The following is a 22526-nucleotide window of genomic DNA, read 5'->3' as shown; positions in this document are numbered from 1 at the left end:
TATTTAAAATTTTCATTATGTAGAAGGCAATTGTCACAGTTTGCTAACCAGAGTTCCTTTTTGTGCAGTCAACTGGAATTACAAGCCTTTCAAGTGGATATGGGATCAAGGTTAGAGCAGACCACTAAACTTCTTCAAGAAAATGTGCCTTTTATTGATTCAAGTGAGTTTTTAATTAAGGTGTATCATCAAAAATGAGTGTAAAATAATAAAAAAAATAGCTAATTATAATACACTAGTTTATAACCCATCATAAAATGGCAGGGAAAATGCTATAAATGGGGGGGAAAAAAAATCAAATCAATTTGACATGCAAAAATCCCACATCTTTCCTGTGCTGTTTTGTAACAAAAGTGTTGCACTGTCCCATTATTCAACACAAGTTAGTTAATAGGTAGTCTTCTTCTTCAAGAGGAGTGTTTCCATTTACATTGGGTTTCCTCAGCCTACAAGTTATTTTTTGGTAGGAATTTTTTCCTGCCATACAGTGTGGTTCACAGTGTCTTGGTCGGTTAAGCCTCGGGTTGTCATGCACTCCTGTACTCCATTCATCCATGTCTTCCTGGGTCTTCCTCTTCTCCTTCTTCCATGAGGTATCCATTCCAGGATAGCTTTTGGATATCTGGTTTCTTGCATCCCTTTTATATGTCCATACCATGTTAAAATCCTTTCTTTGATAGTGTCAGTAATATTCTTTTTAACTTCCATTTTCTCTTTTATGTCTTCATTCCCCCTTTTTCTGTCTCTTCTAGAAGTTCTTGCTGAGTGTCTCCAAAAATCCATTTCTGTGGAAAGCAATTTGTTTTCCATTCTATTCAATAGAAGACTTTGTACAATCGTTTGAAATATAAGTTTCTTTGTTTTCTTTAGGATATTTCTGCTTCATAGAACATAATTTAACATGCTGGTAGCCTTTCTGCCATCTGCAATTCTTTTATTGATCTCTGCTTAGGATGATCCATCACTTTGTAAGATTGATCCCAAATATTTGAATTTATCGACCTGTTTGATTTTAAAACCTGCAATGTTTAGAATGTGACCTGATCCTGAAGACAACATTTCAGTCTTGCTAAAACAATGGGGTCTAAATTGATTTTTAGACCCCATTGTTTATATTCCTCAAGCAATTAACAACACGCATAGTCTGCGTCTTTTAAGTCTTGTACTGTCACCACCTGATCGTCTGCAAAAGTAAATTGTGAATATAGGTGTTCTTATTAATCGGCAATCCCATTTTATTACATTTTTTTGACCAGGATCTTAGGCAGATGTCAATACAAATTTTGAAAAGTGTGGGTGACATACAACAGCTTCATAATAAGCCTTTTGAAGTCCTGCATCTATTATTCCTGTAAATTGTCTTAATAATGTTAATCAGTTGTCCATCAATATTTGCCTCTTTCAGTGATTCCCATAAGAGTTTTCTTGGAACACTGTCATATGCCTTTTCAATGAAAATCAAAGATTTCTTTTCCTTTCGATTGGCATTTTTCAAGATCTGTTGTACTGTTGAGATATGGTCTATACATGACCTCCAGCTGAAAAACCACTTTGTTCTTCTGACACCTCGTTTCAGGCTTCTGAATGGTTCCTGATCCATTTTCCAAGAATCTTTAACAGTGGGTTCAGGACGCATATTCTTCTGTAATTTTAACAGCTTTTCCGATCACCCTTATAAATTGATGTAATATATCCTGTTGTCATTTCTTTCGGTATTTCTTCTCCTCCTAGTATACCATTTAACAGTTTTTGTATCAGAACAGCCACTCCTCTTCCTCCGTATTTCAGAAGTTCCTCCAGGTCCAGGTGATTTGCCATTCCTTCCTTCCTTTAGCAAGAGTTCCACTTCCCTAACAGAAACTTTTAAGCCCAAGTCCTTATACACCAAAATCCTCCACCGTCTTGAACTCTTCCCGGTCTTCTTTTAAAAGTCCTTCATAGTACTTCATCTGGTCTTTCAAAGGTATTAACTGCAAACCAGCGTTGTGTTTTCTCAAGTCTTTAAGGACCTTCCACGATTCCGCTGATCGCTTGAAGCACAATTTTCTATTAAGATTCATGCATTTCATTTCCCATTCTTCATTTTTCGCTTCTACTACCAACTGATTGGCTATTTTCTTCTTTTCAACATAAATGTTCCTATATGCATCATTCATATCACCCAACCATTTCTGATATGCAAGTTTCTTTTTCTCTACAGCAGCTCTTACTTTCTCTGTAATCCAGGTCTCTTTTGGTCCTTGGGTCTTCTTTTTGCCTAGGATTTCATGAGCTATTTTTTTTTACAATATTTTTTAAATATTTGTATATTTCTTCAGTATTACCTTTTATCTCTATGCTAATTGCAGCATCCAATCTCTGAGTGAAGTTGTTTCTAATGCTGTCATCCTGAAGCAGTTCAACGTTAAATCGATCCACTTGTAGCATTTCTCCTTCCCTGCATTGTTGCTTGTCCATGCTTATTTTCTTAATCCAGTTTCATCTCAGTGTTGTTTTAACAAGAAAATGGTCAGATCCACATATGGCTCCTCTATAAACTCTGACATCTTTCACTACATTTGTCCCTGAATGTTTTGAAATAATGTAATCTATAACTGATCTAATTTGTCTTGTCTTGTCTCCTGTAATCAAGTATATTTATGGATATCCTTGTGTTGGAAAAATGTGTTTATTCTCAAGTCAAACTGGTCACAAAGATTGAATAGTCTATCTCCATTGTCATTCCTCTCTTTCTCTCCAAATCTTCTAATAACTTTGCTGTTTTGTTCAGTTCCTACTCTTGCATTGAAATCTCTCATTAAAAATATCTCTTTGTTCTTAGGGATTTTTTCTATTAGTTCTCTCAGATCCTCCCAAAATTCATCCTTCAAGGTATCAGCCATGTCATTATTTGGGCCATACATTCCCAAAATACATATTTCTCCCCCATACATTGTCAATTCCAATGAGATCATTCTTTCATTAATAAATTTCCAGTTTTTGATATTATGTCCTAATTTCTTTTTAACAGCACTAGAAACTCCTGCTCTTGCTCTTTCACTCTTATTGACTCCACTCCAAGAATGGTAGTATTCTCCCATTATTTTCTCTCCACATCCCTTTTTCTTTGTCTCTGATAACACAACAATATCTAAATTGAATTTTGCAGTTCATCTAGAAAAAAGTTTCTTTTAGTTTGAAGGACCTTGAATATTCCAGCATCCCAAAATCATTGTCCTTTTCCATTTGCCGAGTCGTTTTCGAAAGTGCAGTAAGTTTTCATTTTCACTTGTAGGTCATTTAGCATTTGTGTATTTTTTACACTGAATGAGGAGCTAGCCCATTACAGCAACCCCCAACCTGGAGAACCAGGGCATCTCTCTTAGTCTGGCCTCTACCCTTTGACTTGTCTGGCTTGGGAGGCTCTACCAGTACCTAAGCTACTGCCGACTTAGCTCTCTGGGTCATCGGGACATGCAAGCTCCCCCCCACTGCAACAAGGTGGAGAATACCATTGGGGGAGTAATCGGTAGTCAAATACATATTCGTGATATGTAGCAGAAAAAAAAAAAAAAAAAAAACCCTTTTATGCAGGAACAAAGAACATTAATTTCTCCAGTCACTGCAAGGTAACAAACATAATATCCAGTTCTTCAGCTACAGTTTAGGGATAGCCTATGTGAATATGGGATCATGGCACTAAATATAAAACATGGAGAAAGAAAGAAAAGAAAAAAGAAATACTAATTGATGGATTTCTATTGGTCTGATTTTAATCAAATTTGGAACAGCTCAACAAATTGTTTTAAAAGAGCCAAAAAAAAAATTTCATGAAAATTCATCACTGAGAGTTCAGTTATTATATGTGGACTAAAAATAATAATCATCAGATTTTAATCAGTCCAATTTTAATGAAATGTGGGATGGTTGACAAATCTTTCTAAAAGAGTCAAATATAAAATTTCATGAAAATCCATTCACTTCGGATTTCAGTTATTACATGCAGGTGGATGGATGGACAAAGAAATATTTGCCAGATTTCTATCTGTTTTAATAATGCCAATTTTAATCAAATTCGGGATGGCTTGACATATCTTTCTCATAGAGCCAAATATAAAATTTTATGAAATGCATCCAATCAGAGTTGAGTTACTATATGAGGATGGGTGGACAGATGGAAAGGCATAGTGAAGACAATAGGTGCTTTACACATATTTCAGGCCACCATAGCTGAGTGGTCATATGCAAGGGTGCATAAGTATACAGTAAACCCCCACTATTCGCGGTTTCACGTATTCGCGATCGCCGATTTAATATAAAATAAAACCTAAAAAAATGTGAATTTTAAAGCGCCGTGAATATTTTCCGCCATAAAAAAACACGGGCATGACTAAAATTATCTTTCCCCGTCAAAAACAGCGCTCAGTGGGTAGGGGGAGAGGGATGACAAAATTGCGAGCGTGGATGTTTCTCGCTAATCCTTGTTCAGTATGTGTTATGCGCTTGTCGTGGAAGGTTTCATCATTTTCTTTTAATTTATATGCTTATGATATGTTTACAGAAATGATAAATCTACGTTTTTGCAGTGTAAAACAGACTTTTTCGAGTGTGTTAACGGAAGAAAGTGACTTTATTGTGGACAAGTTCTTTCTAACCCCTACAAAAATATGGCTACAAATAACAAGGGAATGTGAAATGTGAAAATATCAAAGAACGTGATGACATTAGCGAATAAAATTGAGTTATTAGACAAAATTTCTAATGGTGAAAGTGTCTCCTCAGAGGCAAAAATTATAAAATCAATGAATCAATGGTACGATCAATCAAAAAATTGGAAAAAAAAATCTGCCGTAGTGGCCATGAAAACGCGCTAATTGCTTAAAAAATTTACTCTGTAACTCGTGATGTTAAATTAGAAAAAATGGAAAAAAGCTTTAAATCTGTGGATAGAAGACCAAACTCAAAATAAAATTCCGTTAAGTTCACTCATCATTCGTGAAAAGGCAAAACTCCTTTATCAACACTTTAGCGAAACTGGTGATAGCACTGGCGGGATAAGTTTTTTTGCTAGCAAAGGTGCTGGTTTAAAAGATTTGTTTGAAATTTCTAATAAATATTACATTTAATATTAAATTGTTTCTTATTTTCATTTCGATGCCATATGCTTGCATTTCACTATGTACTGTCTATGTACATAGTCATATTATGAAGGTACATATAATACATACATAGACAAAATTTTAAGTAATCACCAAGAAAGAGAAGAATAATGATATGCTTTGAGTGATCAGGATTCAAGCCCATAATTACTAAATACGGTTCTGTTTCTTGTATTCTTTCTATATTGTGAACTACTTTGACTTTATGGTTATCCCTGAGTATGAACTGAAAATTTGTTTATATATGCTGATGTTTCTAAAATTCCCCTATTACTTGAAGTGATTGTTTGACATTGAACTTAGCAAATACACTTAAAATGATTTTTTTGTCTATATTGTCAGCATGGATTATTTTAGAAATGGTGCAAATTACAAAATAAAGTCCAACCTAATCGACATTCCATATATACATATTACTGAAATTACGTATTGAAAAATTAATACAAATGCCCGTAGTATGGCAAAACAGTAGAGCGAAAATTTAACTTAAACCTAACAATTAATCATAATTGGGAGGATAGAGAAGGGGTAACAAGACAGGAAACTGTAGCCGTAAGCCTCCAAATAATTTAGAATATAATTTTAATTTTAATCCAATTCAAATAAATCCGTTTTAAAATTTAAAATATAAAACCAATTGTTTTAGTAGTTTGATTAGTCTCTTTTGGTGATATTTCATGTTTCTCAGAACTGGAACCTTACTGGGGGGGGGGGTGCCGCTAAATTGTTATACAATTGGTTCTATATTTTAAATTTTAAAATGGATTTATCTGAATTGGATTAAAATTATATTCTAAATTATTTGGAGGCTTTCGGCTGCAGTTTCTTTCTTGTTACCCCTTCTCTACCCTCCCAATTATGATTAATTGTTAGGTTTATGTTAAATTTTCGCTTTACTATTTTGCCACTACAGGCATTTTTCAATACGTAATTTCAGTAATATATTTGGTATCATGTGGAGGGTTTGTATTTATTTATTTATGTTTATTTTCTTATTTATCTATTTTATTTTTTAATGTCATTACTTATATATATATATATATATATATATATATATATATATATATATATATATAGAAAATTATTTTAATGTTATGTGCAAATCTTTAATTTAACTTATGCCAATAATGAAAATACCGTGTACCCTGGGAGCGATGTATGTTGAATAAAGGGGGGAAGAACGGAAAAGAGTAACGTTATAAACAAAGTGCGAATTTGGAAAAATGCAAAATTTGAAAAGAACGACCAAGGTAGAAATAGCAGATTTTTGAAAAGAAATAGCATTGCAGTATCTTTCACAATTTCTGTGTCTTCTTCAGAGGTCATCCACCTAAATTATGAAAAAGAACAGCAATACTCTTACTTCTGTTTCTGACATGTTCTGTATGTCAAAAAACACATGTACGCGGACACGTTGTAAAAAATAATTTAGAATATAAATTTTGAATAAATAAAATACAAGTTAAGCCAAAATATTATGCCAAAGTATAACATACAGAACATGGATGACCTTACAGAAGTAAGTAGCCCGCCAAAAAGAGAAGACAAAGGAAGCGAGTGTCCGAATGACAAGAATGACAATAACTTACCGCTACGTGACCGGTCGACAAAAAAGAAAGAGCCGGAGGCTAAACCGTGTATATATGTGAAGAAACGCTAGCGGCACCTAGCGTTAGACGAATTTTGGTGTATGTATATTTTGTAATTTACGTAAGCGGTGGAGCTACGCTAGGTTCAAGTTAAGTACATGATACTCAAACATCCGGGATAGCAAAGAAATATAATTGCTTACAAAGTAGCATTAGAGTAGCTAAACTTTGTTAAGGCGAAAAATTATGATTGGGTATAGTTAGAAAAATAGTACTCTGATATTGCTTTCGTTACACTAATCGCTCACAGAGCATAAAATGTAGAATTTAGTAAAGCAAAAAGATGATGAAATTAGGGATATGAAGTTGGGCTAGGGTAGTTCGGGGTTGCAAACCCGTTCCTATAGTTAGGACCCTGAACGACTGTCCGAGAGTAGGTGCATCATGTACTTAAGTCAGTTGTGTTAAAGTGTAAGATATATATAAGTTACAATTAACAAATAAATAGATAAATAAATTAAGATATAATCAAAATTAATTAAGATATAATTAAAATTAATTACAAGATAATTACAAGGTAATACACTATGTTAGACCAATCGGTGGATACAAGTTTTCCAGACCGTAAGACACCAAAGAGGCCTAGTGTATTGTATTTACACTATTTACAAACTTGATGCATATGGGAGTAATTATTAGTTATAAACTAATAATGCTGTTTATATTGATATCTATTAAGTTTTTGTGCCTTAATATGTTAAGGGCTTTATTGATATGATGACGCAGGTATTTAATAGGAAAAAGATTTCTGGTCAGTTTACTGTACAATGTTCTGATGTTATCAATAACTGTTGTTTTGTCGCTACATATCGTTGCTATTCTGATGCATTGTGCTAAGATAACATTAGCATGTACCTGTTTGGAAATATTGGAATTCCATTGTGTATAGTTTACTATGCTAAAGTTGAAAGCTTCACGTTTGTTGTACAAATTGATGGAGGCTATACCGTTTTTTATATTGATGTCTAGATCCAAAAATTGGGCTGCTGTGTCAGAATTGTTAGTTCTTTCTAGTACAAGTTCGCTAGGGTATAGATGTACATAATCCTGGATGAAATTCGGGCAGTTAATTACTATGAGGTCATCTATGTATCTAAATAGTATTAGTTCCTGTGGAAATGAGGTTTCTGACCAGTATAGATATAGGTTGGCTATTATACATGAGGCTGGGCTGCCCATAGGTGTTCCATTGGTTTGTTGATATACTGTATCGCCATCATATATGAAATTATTGGAAATACATAAATTAAGTATGTTGTTCCAGTAATAGGTGTTGCAGGAAATAAAATTCTTATGTTTATCATAGATATCTTTGAGTACCAATTTGAGATTGGTTTGATTGATACTGGTAAATAGGCTATGGAAATCAAAGGTTTGAATATTATTGACTGTATTACTTTGCAAAAATTTTAATACAGGTTGGTTGTTGCCTATGATTTTGCTGTTATGTATCATATTCATCAGTGGTTGCAGTAGTCGTTCAAGTGTTTTTCCTGATTTGTGTACATAACTATTTTTGCATGAGGTTATGAATCTGAAGCCTATTGGTTTTTTATGAAATTTAGGAATGAAGTAGATGTAAGGTAAGCTGTAATTACTTAAGTTGAGCTTTAGTTTTTTATTGAAGGCCATTAGTTTTTTTGTAATGATATTACTTGTACTGGAAATAGGTTTGTAGGTATTGCTTGAGTTAAGTTCATTAGTTAAAGTATATGTATAAAAATATTTGCAAATGAATGCAAAATTATTGGCTGCTTTATCTACCGGTGTGATTACGAAGTTTTTGTGAAAATCTAGCAGTTTTTGTTTTAATGTAGTCAAGTTGTAGTATGTGCCCTGATAATATAAATTTGAACTCTGTAATGCATATTTATGTTTGAATAGGGCGAATGTATGGCTAATCCACATTTGGTATGCTTCTATAGGCGTGTTATTTTTGTAGGCTAGATGGAAGCAGTAGTTTAACAGGTCTTGATATAGCTGCTTATTGAAGTTGGTTATGTTTATTTTGGTGGGCGGCCTGAATTTGAATCCTTGTGATAGTACATGTCTGAGCATTGGGTCCGTAACTATGTTTAGATTTCCTGTAATGATGTGTCCATAGTCTGGATCAATATATTGCTGCATGTTGGTTTGTTGACAAACGCAGTTATTGGTGTCTGTTATATGTGATGTTAAACTGGTAGCTATAGATTTGTAGTTACAAGCTAATAATCCAAAGGGTTTATTATACTTATATCTTACTTTAATATGACTGGGACTAGTATTTGGAAGTAGATGATTATGCTGATTTACAATTTTATTGATATTTATGTTATCCATGATATGGTTGTTGAAGTTCAAAATAATAATTGAATTTTTATCATGTGTTGTAGAGCTTATGTTTTTAAGATTAAATTTACAAATATCATTTATTATATGAAAGAGATGTTTGGATTCGAATTTGAAAGTGCGTATGAATTTGTGCAATGCTTTCAGTATACTGTGCTTAGTACTGAAAAGTAAATTATGTATATCATTTACATTTATAATGTTCTTATCCCAGTTTTTAAGTGTGACTTCAAAATCACCTAAAATATTACTGTGTTTGTTGCTAGTATTTTTAGATTTATGAGTACGTTTGCGAGGGTTCCTATGGAACTTTATTATATTAAATTTGTCATATATACAACAATCTGTTAAGTTATTGGTAATAATTTTATGGTTGAATTTATTATTTAGACCATATGGGTATAATGTTTTTAATTTTAACATAAAAATTTCTTCTTGTTTAGTTCTAATATTAGCGTTATTAATCTGTGCTAATATGGATATGTATATATTGTTGAAGTTGTGAGATTGAAAATGCATATATTCTATTTCTTGTTCTATATTGTTAATATTTCTTTTTAAGTAGTTATTGATGTCAGATCTATGTTGATTAATTCTTACGTGTAGTTTATTGCTGGTTTGTCCGACGTATTTTATATTACATGTTTTGCAGGTTATGAGGTATATAACATTACTAGTTTTACAAAAAGTAGGTTTTGATGCATCATTTGTAATATGCTGCGGGTGTATGCAGGGACAGGTTAAACAAAGTTTATTCTTGCAGGTGTTAAATTTAAGTATATGGATCCCATATTTATCTAAGTTAGAAGCATTACATGCTGATGTGCTCTGACTTGTGTGTGTTAAATGTGTATGTTCAGAGTTACATCCGTGTTTCGGAGTACAGTACAGAGCATGTGTACCCGGGGTCAAGTTTATCCTACTCTGCCCATGTAGTATTTTGTCAAAGTTATCTGATTCCATTCATATAAGTTGCATAAAAATTACATTAAAATTAAAATTTTAAGTTACAATAATAATTAAAAGGACAACAAAATAAATAAAGTGTATGCGCAACCAGAAGTAAACTAATATATACACCTACACTTACATTTTTTATATTTTTTATATTTCTACTCGATTTTCACTTGCAATATATTCACCTTCCTATCCCGATATTGAAAATACAGTTTACTTCTGGTTGTGCATACACTTTATTTATTTTGTTGTCCTTTTAATTATTATTGTAACTTAAAATTTTAATTTTAATGTAATTTTTATGCAACTTATATGAATGGAATCAGATAACTTTGACAAAATACTACATGGGCAGAGTAGGATAAACTTGACCCCGGGTACACATGCTCTGTACTGTACTCCGAAACACGGATGTAACTCTGAACATACACATTTAACACACACAAGTCAGAGCACATCAGCATGTAATGCTTCTAACTTAGATAAATATGGGATCCATATACTTAAATTTAACACCTGCAAGAATAAACTTTGTTTAACCTGTCCCTGCATACACCCGCAGCATATTACAAATGATGCATCAAAACCTACTTTTTGTAAAACTAGTAATGTTATATACCTCATAACCTGCAAAACATGTAATATAAAATACGTCGGACAAACCAGCAATAAACTACACGTAAGAATTAATCAACATAGATCTGACATCAATAACTACTTAAAAAGAAATATTAACAATATAGAACAAGAAATAGAATATATGCATTTTCAATCTCACAACTTCAACAATATATACATATCCATATTAGCACAGATTAATAACGCTAATATTAGAACTAAACAAGAAGAAATTTTTATGTTAAAATTAAAAACATTATACCCATATGGTCTAAATAATAAATTCAACCATAAAATTATTACCAATAACTTAACAGATTGTTGTATATATGACAAATTTAATATAATAAAGTTCCATAGGAACCCTCGCAAACGTACTCATAAATCTAAAAATACTAGCAACAAACACAGTAATATTTTAGGTGATTTTGAAGTCACACTTAAAAACTGGGATAAGAACATTATAAATGTAAATGATATACATAATTTACTTTTCAGTACTAAGCACAGTATACTGAAAGCATTGCACAAATTCATACGCACTTTCAAATTCGAATCCAAACATCTCTTTCATATAATAAATGATATTTGTAAATTTAATCTTAAAAACATAAGCTCTACAACACATGATAAAAATTCAATTATTATTTTGAACTTCAACAACCATATCATGGATAACATAAATATCAATAAAATTGTAAATCAGCATAATCATCTACTTCCAAATACTAGTCCCAGTCATATTAAAGTAAGATATAAGTATAATAAACCCTTTGGATTATTAGCTTGTAACTACAAATCTATAGCTACCAGTTTAACATCACATATAACAGACACCAATAACTGCGTTTGTCAACAAACCAACATGCAGCAATATATTGATCCAGACTATGGACACATCATTACAGGAAATCTAAACATAGTTACGGACCCAATGCTCAGACATGTACTATCACAAGGATTCAAATTCAGGCCGCCCACCAAAATAAACATAACCAACTTCAATAAGCAGCTATATCAAGACCTGTTAAACTACTGCTTCCATCTAGCCTACAAAAATAACACGCCTATAGAAGCATACCAAATGTGGATTAGCCACACATTCGCCCTATTCAAACATAAATATGCATTACAGAGTTCAAATTTATATTATCAGGGCACATACTACAACTTGACTACATTAAAACAAAAACTGCTAGATTTTCACAAAAACTTCGTAATCACACCGGTAGATAAAGCAGCCAATAATTTTGCATTCATTTGCAAATATTTTTATACATATACTTTAACTAATGAACTTAACTCAAGCAATACCTACAAACCTATTTCCAGTACAAGTAATATCATTACAAAAAAACTAATGGCCTTCAATAAAAAACTAAAGCTCAACTTAAGTAATTACAGCTTACCTTACATCTACTTCATTCCTAAATTTCATAAAAAACCAATAGGCTTCAGATTCATAACCTCATGCAAAAATAGTTATGTACACAAATCAGGAAAAACACTTGAACGACTACTGCAACCACTGATGAATATGATACATAACAGCAAAATCATAGGCAACAACCAACCTGTATTAAAATTTTTGCAAAGTAATACAGTCAATAATATTCAAACCTTTGATTTCCATAGCCTATTTACCAGTATCAATCAAACCAATCTCAAATTGGTACTCAAAGATATCTATGATAAACATAAGAATTTTATTTCCTGCAACACCTATTACTGGAACAACATACTTAATTTATGTATTTCCAATAATTTCATATATGATGGCGATACAGTATATCAACAAACCAATGGAACACCTATGGGCAGCCCAGCCTCATGTATAATAGCCAACCTATATCTATACTGGTCAGAAACCTCATTTCCCCAGGAACTAATACTATTTAGATATATAGATGACCTCATAGTAATTAACTGCCCGAATTTCATCCAGGATTATGTACATCTATACCCTAGCGAACTTGTACTAGAAAGAACTAACAATTCTGACACAGCAGCCCAATTTTTGGATCTAGACATCAATATAAAAAACGGTATAGCCTCCATCAATTTGTACAACAAACGTGAAGCTTTCAACTTTAGCATAGTAAACTATACACAATGGAATTCCAATATTTCCAAACAGGTACATGCTAATGTTATCTTAGCACAATGCATCAGAATAGCAACGATATGTAGCGACAAAACAACAGTTATTGATAACATCAGAACATTGTACAGTAAACTGACCAGAAATCTTTTTCCTATTAAATACCTGCGTCATCATATCAATAAAGCCCTTAACATATTAAGGCACAAAAACTTAATAGATATCAATATAAACAGCATTATTAGTTTATAACTAATAATTACTCCCATATGCATCAAGTTTGTAAATAGTGTAAATACAATACACTAGGCCTCTTTGGTGTCTTACGGTCTGGAAAACTTGTATCCACCGATTGGTCTAACATAGTGTATTACCTTGTAATTATCTTGTAATTAATTTTAATTATATCTTAATTAATTTTGATTATATCTTAATTTATTTATCTATTTATTTGTTAATTGTAACTTATATATATCTTACACTTTAACACAACTGACTTAAGTACATGATGCACCTACTCTCGGACAGTCGTTCAGGGTCCTAACTATAGGAACGGGTTTGCAACCCCGAACTACCCTAGCCCAACTTCATATCCCTAGTTTCATCATCTTTTTGCTTTACTAAATTCTACATTTTATGCTCTGTGAGCGATTAGTGTAACGAAAGCAATATCAGAGTACTATTTTTCTAACTATACCCAATCATAATTTTTCGCCTTAACAAAGTTTAGCTACTCTAATGCTACTTTGTAAGCAATTATATTTCTTTGCTATCCCGGATGTTTGAGTATCATGTACTTAACTTGAACCTAGCGTAGCTCCACCGCTTACGTAAATTACAAAATATACATACACCAAAATTCGTCTAACGCTAGGTGCGCTAGCGTTTCTTCACATATATACACGGTTTAGCCTCCGGCTCTTTCTTTTTTGTCGACCGGTCACGTAGCGGTAAGTTATTGTCATTCTTGTCATTCGGACACTCGCTTCCTTTGTCTTCTCTTTTTGGCGGGCTACTTACTTCTGTAAGGTCATCCATGTTCTGTATGTTATACTTTGGCATAATATTTTGGCTTAACTTGTATTTTATTTATTCAAAATTTATATTCTAAATTATTTTTTACAACGTGTCCGCGTACACGTGTTTTTTGACATACAGAACATGTCAGAAACAGAAGTAAGAGTATTGCTGTTCTTTTTCATAATTTAGGTGGATGACCTCTGAAGAAGACACAGAAATTGTGAAAGATACTGCAATGCTATTTCTTTTCAAAAATCTGCTATTTCTACCTTGGTCGTTCTTTTCAAATTTTGCATTTTTCCAAATTCGCACTTTGTTTATAACGTTACTCTTTTCCGTTCTTCCCCCCTTTATTCAACATACATCGCTCCCAGGGTACACGGTATTTTCATTATTGGCATAAGTTAAATTAAAGATTTGCACATAACATTAAAATAATTTTCTATATATACATTATGGTTGTAGGGTACCTTTGCTCTTGCAGTGTCCCTGATCCATAATTCATATTATTGATATTTCATTTTATCTCTATTCAAATTCAAATCCATTTTCTTTATTTACTTAATTTTAATTTTTTATTCATAATTATATATATATATATATATATATATATATATTTTTTTTTTTTTTTTAATATGAAAACCCCAAACACGAGAGGTATTAGAACCTATAGTACTTAGTACCGTGCTTGGGCTGGAGGTTGAAAAGACAGAAGATATTTATTGACATTAGACCTCAACTTCTGTAGACTGTAAATTTCAGGAAATAATATGAAGGAAGGTTTTTCCAGAAAATGGCAGTTGAATGAATAAACAAGGAAGACGAAAAGTTGGTTTTGTGAATTTGAAGTTGGACAATAAATGGATGTTGGCTGGTGGCAGCATGTGTTTGGACTGTTTTGAAAGAGAGAGCAGGAATTATAAAACACAATTCAGAATAACTGCGAGTGGAGCGACTCTTTTAGAGGGGTTTTGGGGGCACTGCCCCAGATGTGGGAACAATATTCCCTGGTAGGGCAGATTTGCAGTTTGTACAGCTGTTTGGAAGAAAAGTAACGCCTAGAGCGAAAGAGAAAACCAAGTTTTTTAGAAGGCAGAGGAAGCAATATTTGTAATGTGCTTGTGCCAAGAGAGAGATTGGAAGTCAGGGTAATCCCCAAAAGAGATATATAATTTTGCCTAGAAATTGTAGTGTCACCAAAGATAAGCATAGGAGCAGAAGAATCCTTTTTTGCAAGATATAAGATAAGACCGAGTTTTAGAAATATTGAAATTAACTAAGTTGTCTTTGCCCCACTGGAGAATTACCTGGAGATCAGCATTTAAGGAATTGGTAACGGATATTCGAGAAATTGAAGCTAATTGAGCAGGGCAAGGTTTCTCAAAATGGAAAGTGGAATGCGATGTGCTGTCATCAGCAAAACTATGGATAGGATTTCCAGTCAATGGCTGAAAGTCATTATTATACAACAGGAAAAGAGTGGGGGAAAGAACTGAACCTTGGGGGACACCAGCATTAGTGGAGAAGTTAGAAGACAGAGAGCCGTCTACCATCACCCTTAGTGAGCGATCAGAGAGAAAACTGGATAACCAATTACAAAAAACAGTTGGCAAACCATAAGATGGAAGCTTGTTCAGAAGACCTTTATGCCAAATACGATCGAAAGCCTTTGAGATGTCAAGAGCAACTGCTTGTGTTTCACCGAACTTTTCCATTGAATTTGTCCATAAATGGGTAATGTAAGCCAGAATATCACCATGGATTGACACTGATGAAATCCATACTGGCGATTGTTGATCAGATGGAAGGTTTCTAGGTAGTCTAAGAGTTGGCAGTTAATTGATTTCTCCATTACTTTAGAAAGAGTAGAAATATATTAATTAATCAAGAAATTTCAGGAGATGAGCTATAATCTGGGAAGATGTTCTGAGAGAGAACACTCCTTGGTCTGGGAGACCTGTTCATAATCTTTAATAAATGAATGATATTCCTGATCATATACTGCAAAGTTTTGGAAAATCTACAAAGTTACTAAGATTATGAGCTTATCCATTGGATCTGCTCATAAAGCAATTAGGAAGAAGTTAAAATTGTATCCATACAAAGCAGCTATGCAAGATTTTATTACACTAAATAGCATACTGTAAATGAGTCAATGATTTCATAATAATAAATGGTGTGGAAGTTTTGGGTATAACTTTTTTCTAATGAAGCTTTTTTCATCTCAGGGTTGTGTAAACAGTCATAACAGTAGATTATGGTAATAAGAAAACCTCTATGAATTATGAATTACCGCTTTACAGCTAAAAAATTGGAATTTAATACACAGTGCCTTTCATGATGACCATTGGACCAATATTCTTTGAGGATACTAATCATAATAAATGTAATAAATCAAGAGGATACTCTGGATAGTGAGTGCTGTATTTATTATGATATCCTGTACTCATTCTTTGATGTTGAATGGAAGATGAATTTATTGCAGTTATTTGCAATAAGATGTTGAAACATACGCTTCCACCTAAATTTTTTCGAATCACAGTATGACAACAGTTTTCATTAATTTTTTTGAAATTAGCTATGACAGTACATTATTATTATTTATTAGTATATTATTTTAATTAAACTTTGTGACAGTATGAGGTTTAATTAAAAAAAAAAACACACCACAAAGTATTTTAAGATTTTTTAACAGAAGTGGTGGTCCTGTGGCAATCATGGTGCTGTTTGTGACCAAGTGCAATTGGATCACATATGCTGATCAAGCAGCTTACTAGGATATCGCCATCCTACTGTAGCCGAAGATACACGGCAAATCAACAGGAGGACATAGCTGACTACATCAACACATTCAACCTCCAAGTCAATCCTCCAAAATCGGCACATATCATATTTTCACTAAAGGGCCACCCAAAAATGCTGGAGCTCACGCTCAATGACTCTTCAGTTCCAAGTGTCCAAACACACAAAGAACTGGGGGTCATTTTTTACTCCAAGCCATCCTTCGCCAAGCACGTTAACCTCATACATTTGAGGCTGACTTCACTATGCTGGGTTGTCAAGCAACAGCTGCTCCACACCAATGGCCCACACCTGGTAAAAATGTGCATCATATCAAACCTATACCTGACAGCACTCTATGCTTCAGAGATATGGGCCTTGGCTGCCGAATCCAACCTTTAAAAGGTATTCGCTGCCGAATTCTGGCTGTTAAAATGGGCCAATACCAAACTCCACCTTCATCCGGTTCTCAGAGCAACACAGTTAGCAGATGCCCTTCAACTGTACAGGCTCTGATCTTAATCAGAGAAAGAAGGCTGCTGTTCACAATCAAGGTGGCCACCGGTAAAAAGAGCAATGATCCCAGAAATTGCCGAATTTCTGGGATCACTGCTTTTGACGCATTCCTCCCCCTTATCTCTGGTCTTCAGCACAGCTGCTAGCAGACCATAACTGGCCATTGCTTACCGACAGATTCCTTCCAAAGCAAATGCTGCCCTCACTGCAAGCAGTTGACGGTGACCTCCAAGAAGTGGTCAACAACAAAAAATACAGGAAGAGAATAGTCACTGAACTGAAAATTTAGAACTATGCTTTTGCCTACAATACTCTCGATGTATGTTATGTAACATCGTGTATGTATTTTTTCATGTGTCTCTCTGTTGTCTGTATTTTGTAAATAGGTATTGTAAACCCCTGGCACCACCATGCCGTGACGGGAAAAATTATATGTAGGTCATATTACAATTAAAGATATTATTATAATTATTATTAAGAATTTAAAAATTTACAGAAAAAAATATATTGAAATGATTAATATTAACAGCTATACTGATTTTTCATCAGAATATCCTCCAATGAGATTTTACCACTGTCTCACACAGATGTAGCATTCTGCCAGAACTGTGCTTCCAATGTTAGTCAAGACACTATTATAAAATTAACTGCCAAGTTAATTTTATAATAGTGTCTATATTATTATAATAGTGTCTTGAATAACATTATTCCAAGTGATCTGAAAGATTCCCCATAAATTTTGTGAAGATGGGCAGATTTCACAGACTTGGTCTAGATGATCCCATAAAAGCTGTATTGGGTTTAAGTCAGTTGATTTGGGTGGCCACATCATAATTTTCAATATCCCCTCCTGCTGTTTAGTTGCTAGATAGTCCCTACACAGAGTTGTGCTTCAGGTCATTGTCTTGTTGTAATATAAAATTTCTTCCACAAAGTCAAAGTCCAGAAGATATTGCATTATGTTCAAGATGTTTTTATAGTCTTCTTTTCTTAAAATTCTTTCAGTTCTAACAAGGTCATCCATTTCAGATAAACAGAAGGCACTCCAGATGATGATGAAGCTAGCACTGTGCTTTAATGTAGGTGTGCTAAACAATGTGGCATCATTTTTTTTCAGTTTCTTTTTTACTTGAATCCAAAAATTTCAAATTTGGATTCATCCATGCACAATACATTTTTCCACTCTTCAGTTGCACAATGTTGATAGTACCTAACCCAAGCCAATCGTTTCTTTTGATTTTTTTGGTTTTATTAAAGGTTTTTGGACTGTTACATGACCATGAAGTCCTACTTGTTTAAGATGAAGTTTTACAGTGGATGTAGACACGAGAGTTCCTCTGTTCCTGTTGAACTCAGCTCTGATTTCAGGTGCTCTATGTCATCGATTGCATTTAGACGTTAGTGTTATGGTCATGTCTTGTGCTTCCATTTTTACATGTGGTCATTCTGATTATGATTTGTCCTTTAAACCGCCAGTCTCCCTGAATCATCGAATGGTAGTTTGTACCCCTTTAAATTAAACAACTAGTCTTTTTCAGTACTACTCCTGAAATTACTTTCTTTATACAGAGTTATAATTGCACTTCTTCTTTCAACACTCAGTTCCTTATACTTGCCATGTTTATTACGAAACACAACTTATAACAAACTCTCTTTGAATGACAGGTGTTTAATTTTATTAGTTACAGCACTTTCATCTCAATTTATATTATTGAAAAACACTCTAGAATCATCTACAATCTTCTATGATATATTGAAACAATACATCCACTCTATATTATCCTAAAATCATCTTCAATGTTCAGGAATCTTCTGCATCTTTCTGGAATATTCTCAAATATTCTAGAAATTTCTTACATATTATTTAAGTTTTTTGATTTTTACACATAATAGAAAATATTTTTTTAAAAAATTGGTGAATTTGGGCCTATTTTAATAAAAACTTTGAAAATCATAAAAAAAGAAATGTGATTCCAAACTTTTAGGCAGGAATATACATCAAATGGAACCATAATTCTGTGGAAGGGATTTTTTTTTTTTTTTTTTCCCAGAGTAATTTCAAGATCCTGTTGTCCACCACAAACCTCAGATTTGTTATCCCTTTGATTTTATTTATAGGAAAAGTTGAAAGGTATTGTTTGCAAAAAAAAGAAAAAATCTGCAAACTTGGACATTAAGCCTGGTATGCCTTCATCAGTATCATTGAAACATGTATTAAACAACAATAGGTCCAACACTGAATCCTGGGAGACTCCACTAATAATTTTAGTCCACAAACGTCAAATGTCCATTGATTACCACTCTGTCTTCTCACAATCAACTTCCTTTATCCATAGCAGCAACTTGCCTTAATGCCACTCTGCTGTAGTTTGTATGGCAGTCTTTTATGTGCAACAGTATCAAAAGCTTTCCTTAAATCCAAGTATACAATATCAAAGTTATTTTTTGCACTCAGTTCCTTTGTGAATGCATCGTTAGTATCAAATCAAATTTGTCAAAAAATTTTCCCTTAATAAACCCATACTGTGTCTGAAGTATAATTGTCACCTTGTCTAGATCAGTGCTTCTCAAACTATCTGTGGTGAAGGACCAGTTTCTTTTATTTCCAATCCACTGTGGATTGGTGCTTTTGTAAAATACAAATCTTGCAGACCAGTAACAAACAGTTCAAGGACTGGAACCGGTCTGCGGACCGCACTTTGAGTAGCATTTGTCTAAAACAGGTCTTCTTAGTTAAACTAAGAAGTTAAACTAACAAGTAACTAACAGGTATCATCCTCTGATCTCCCTGTATTTGGAGATACAGTCACATTTCCAGTCTGCAGGGACCTGTCCCGAATTCAAGGATTTTCTCATAATTAAAGCTATGGGTTTGCTTGCTTCCTTTGCTGCCTCACTTAATATAATTTTATAGATCCCATCCACCCACTCAGGTGCTTTTGTTATGTTTAACTTCAATTTCTCTTCCACTTTCCTCTCAGTTACAAAATCATTTAGCTCCCTGTTAGTTTGATAAACTTCTGGCCTTCACTTCCCTAAAGAATTCCTCATGTGTGAATGTAGATGCAAAATTCAGTTTGTTGGCAACCTGAGTAGAATCATCAACAGTTGAACCATCAGTATCAAATGGACCAATTTGATTCATCCCCTTCCTTCTAGTGTTTACATAAATAAAGAAGGCTTTGCTGTTTTTGCTTGCATCCGTTGCCAATGATTTCTCATAATCTACCTTAGTTTGCCCAACCTCTTTTGCACTTGATTACAGACTAATTTACATCTACCATAGGCTTCTGTGTTTCCTGTTAATTTATATGTGTCCTGTACATTTTTCTTCTGTACTGCAAGTCTCACTAGTTCATATTACATTAGTTTAGGCCTAAACTTTGAACAGTATTTCTTAGTTGGTATGAAAAGCCTATTAGCTTCTATGATTAATTCCTTGAATGCTTTCCATTTAGAATTTGCCGATGGTAACATCATCAGTTGACCACACTGTATAATATTAAACTGTAGTTGCCCTTCCCTTTATCTTTGATGGTAGTTGTCTTTAAGTAAATCCCAAATCAATACGTTTTGGCCACTGCCATCTAATAGTTCTTTTAGCTGCAGATTTTTAATGCATGAATAATCACTGCTGATAATCAGATCAAGAGTATTACTTCCTCTTGTTGCCTCTAACATGCTGCTGTAGAAAACAGTCATCCAGTAAATCCACAAAAGTCGTGTGTGTGTGTGAGAGACCAACCACAATTTGCAGTCAATATCTGGAAAGTTAAAATCTTCCATTATAAGACATTCTTATTTACTGGCTTATTCTATTTCTCTATACAGTTTGTAAATTTTGTACTGATTAGCATAATTAGGCCTGAAACACACTCCTGCTCTCCATTGATATCGAGTGGACCAATTTGATTCATCCCCCCTTCTATTGCTTACATAAGTAAAGAAAAATCTTTGCTGTTTTTTTTTGTATTCTTTGCCAAAGATTTCTTGTAATCTGCCTTCTCTTGATTATAAGCTAGTTTATATCTACCGTGTATTGTATACATAAACTAGTCTGTAGCTAACATGCCTAAAAAGGAAACTCATTTTTATAGGCTGCCTCTTTTGTTTAATTCATTTAGGTACAGAAAATGCTGCAACAAATTTGCTAGTCTAATCTAGCAAATTTGTTGCAGCATATATATTATTTTTTGGAAAGGGACATTAAAATAAAAGAAAGGTAGCAGAGGTTTTGGGACTTTGCCAACAAAGAGGCCAAGAAAATGCACGAGGTAGCTCTGATTGAACAGAAATTTGTCAAAATTGGCTTACTAGTGCAAGTCATTATTTAGTTTTTTTTTTAAGCAGGTGATAATCATTCTGTAATGTTCAGGGTTTCTAAATTTATACCATATTTTAACGTGTGAACAAAATACATCAGAATACCACTCTGAAAATGAATGGCATAGGAAGAATGAAATGAAGAGGAAATAGGATTCTGGCCATTGGCCAGAATGGTATTTTTCTGAAATTTTGATCGTAGTCTTTGTTTTCTGAACATGTTGCTGTTGAAAGATTGTGAGTGTAATGAATAATGACTGTTGTTTCTTTGGATTTAGTTTAAAAGATTTAATTTCCATTCCTTTGTAAATATTTGTCTTAACCTATCACTGACTTTCCTATCCTTTTTTTCCTTTTTATTTTTTGATAGGAATTAAGTTATGTAATTCACTTAATGTCCCAGTGTTATTGCGAAGGAAACAAACTCAGGTAATATCTCTCTTACGGGATTTTGGAGGTTTAATAACTGAAGTAGTAAGAAGATTGTCAGACTTGCATACGTATATGGAACAGAGAATTCAGCTAGTGGAGCCAGATATTCTTCTTGTTGGGCCTCTTAAAAGGGTAAGTTCTTTTGTTTATAATTTCTTTTTCAGTTGCAACCTTATTAGGATTTATTTTCTGTACACTTTGGGGATTTTTATTTTTCTGTATTTACAAGATTTAGTATATTGCTACTAAACAGTACTTTGAAGATATCATTTTTTTTTATCCTTTTACTATTAGTATTATATTTTTATGAAAACACCCCGAACATGAATGGCATTAGAACTCATAGTATTTAGTACTACGCATTTGAAGGTTGAAAAGACAGAAGATATTTGTTGACATTAGACTTGAATTTCCGTAGATTGTAATTATTTTTGGGAAATACATGTGAAAATCCTTCCAGAAAACAGAAGGAATAAATGAGAAAGAGGAAAAGTTGGTTCTGTGAGTTTGGAGTTCGACAGTGAGCGGTTGCGAATTGGTTGCAGCACATGTTCCAAGTGGTTTGGAAAAGAACGGTGGAATTACATTCCAATTCATGGTGTACATGGAAGTATCTGTAGAAGAGGCATTCAGCAAAAATTTGAACATCTATGATACAGA

At 33.5% G+C, this 22526-nt stretch overlaps 1 protein-coding gene across 2 annotated transcripts in view; it reads left to right on the top strand.

Annotated features, from left to right (window-relative positions):
- The window catches only part of LOC150076877 (protein phosphatase 1 regulatory subunit 21), a 371714-nt gene that overhangs the window by 147778 nt on the left and 201410 nt on the right, over positions 1 to 22526 (top strand). For both annotated transcript variants that reach the window (XM_090386067.1, XM_090386066.1), the window contains 2 exons: positions 69 to 163; positions 21805 to 21998. In XM_090386067.1, coding sequence (XP_090242193.1) covers positions 69 to 163; positions 21805 to 21998 — 289 coding nt within the window. The remainder of the gene's footprint in view (positions 1 to 68; positions 164 to 21804; positions 21999 to 22526) is intronic.

Source organism: Mastigoproctus giganteus, chromosome 12, assembly GCF_048544385.1.
Source record: "Mastigoproctus giganteus isolate SK-2022 chromosome 12, ASM4854438v1, whole genome shotgun sequence".
NCBI lineage: Eukaryota > Metazoa > Arthropoda > Arachnida > Uropygi > Thelyphonidae > Mastigoproctus > Mastigoproctus giganteus.
Note: the sequence above shows the minus strand (reverse complement) of the source record. Positions and strands in the feature narration are given on the sequence as shown.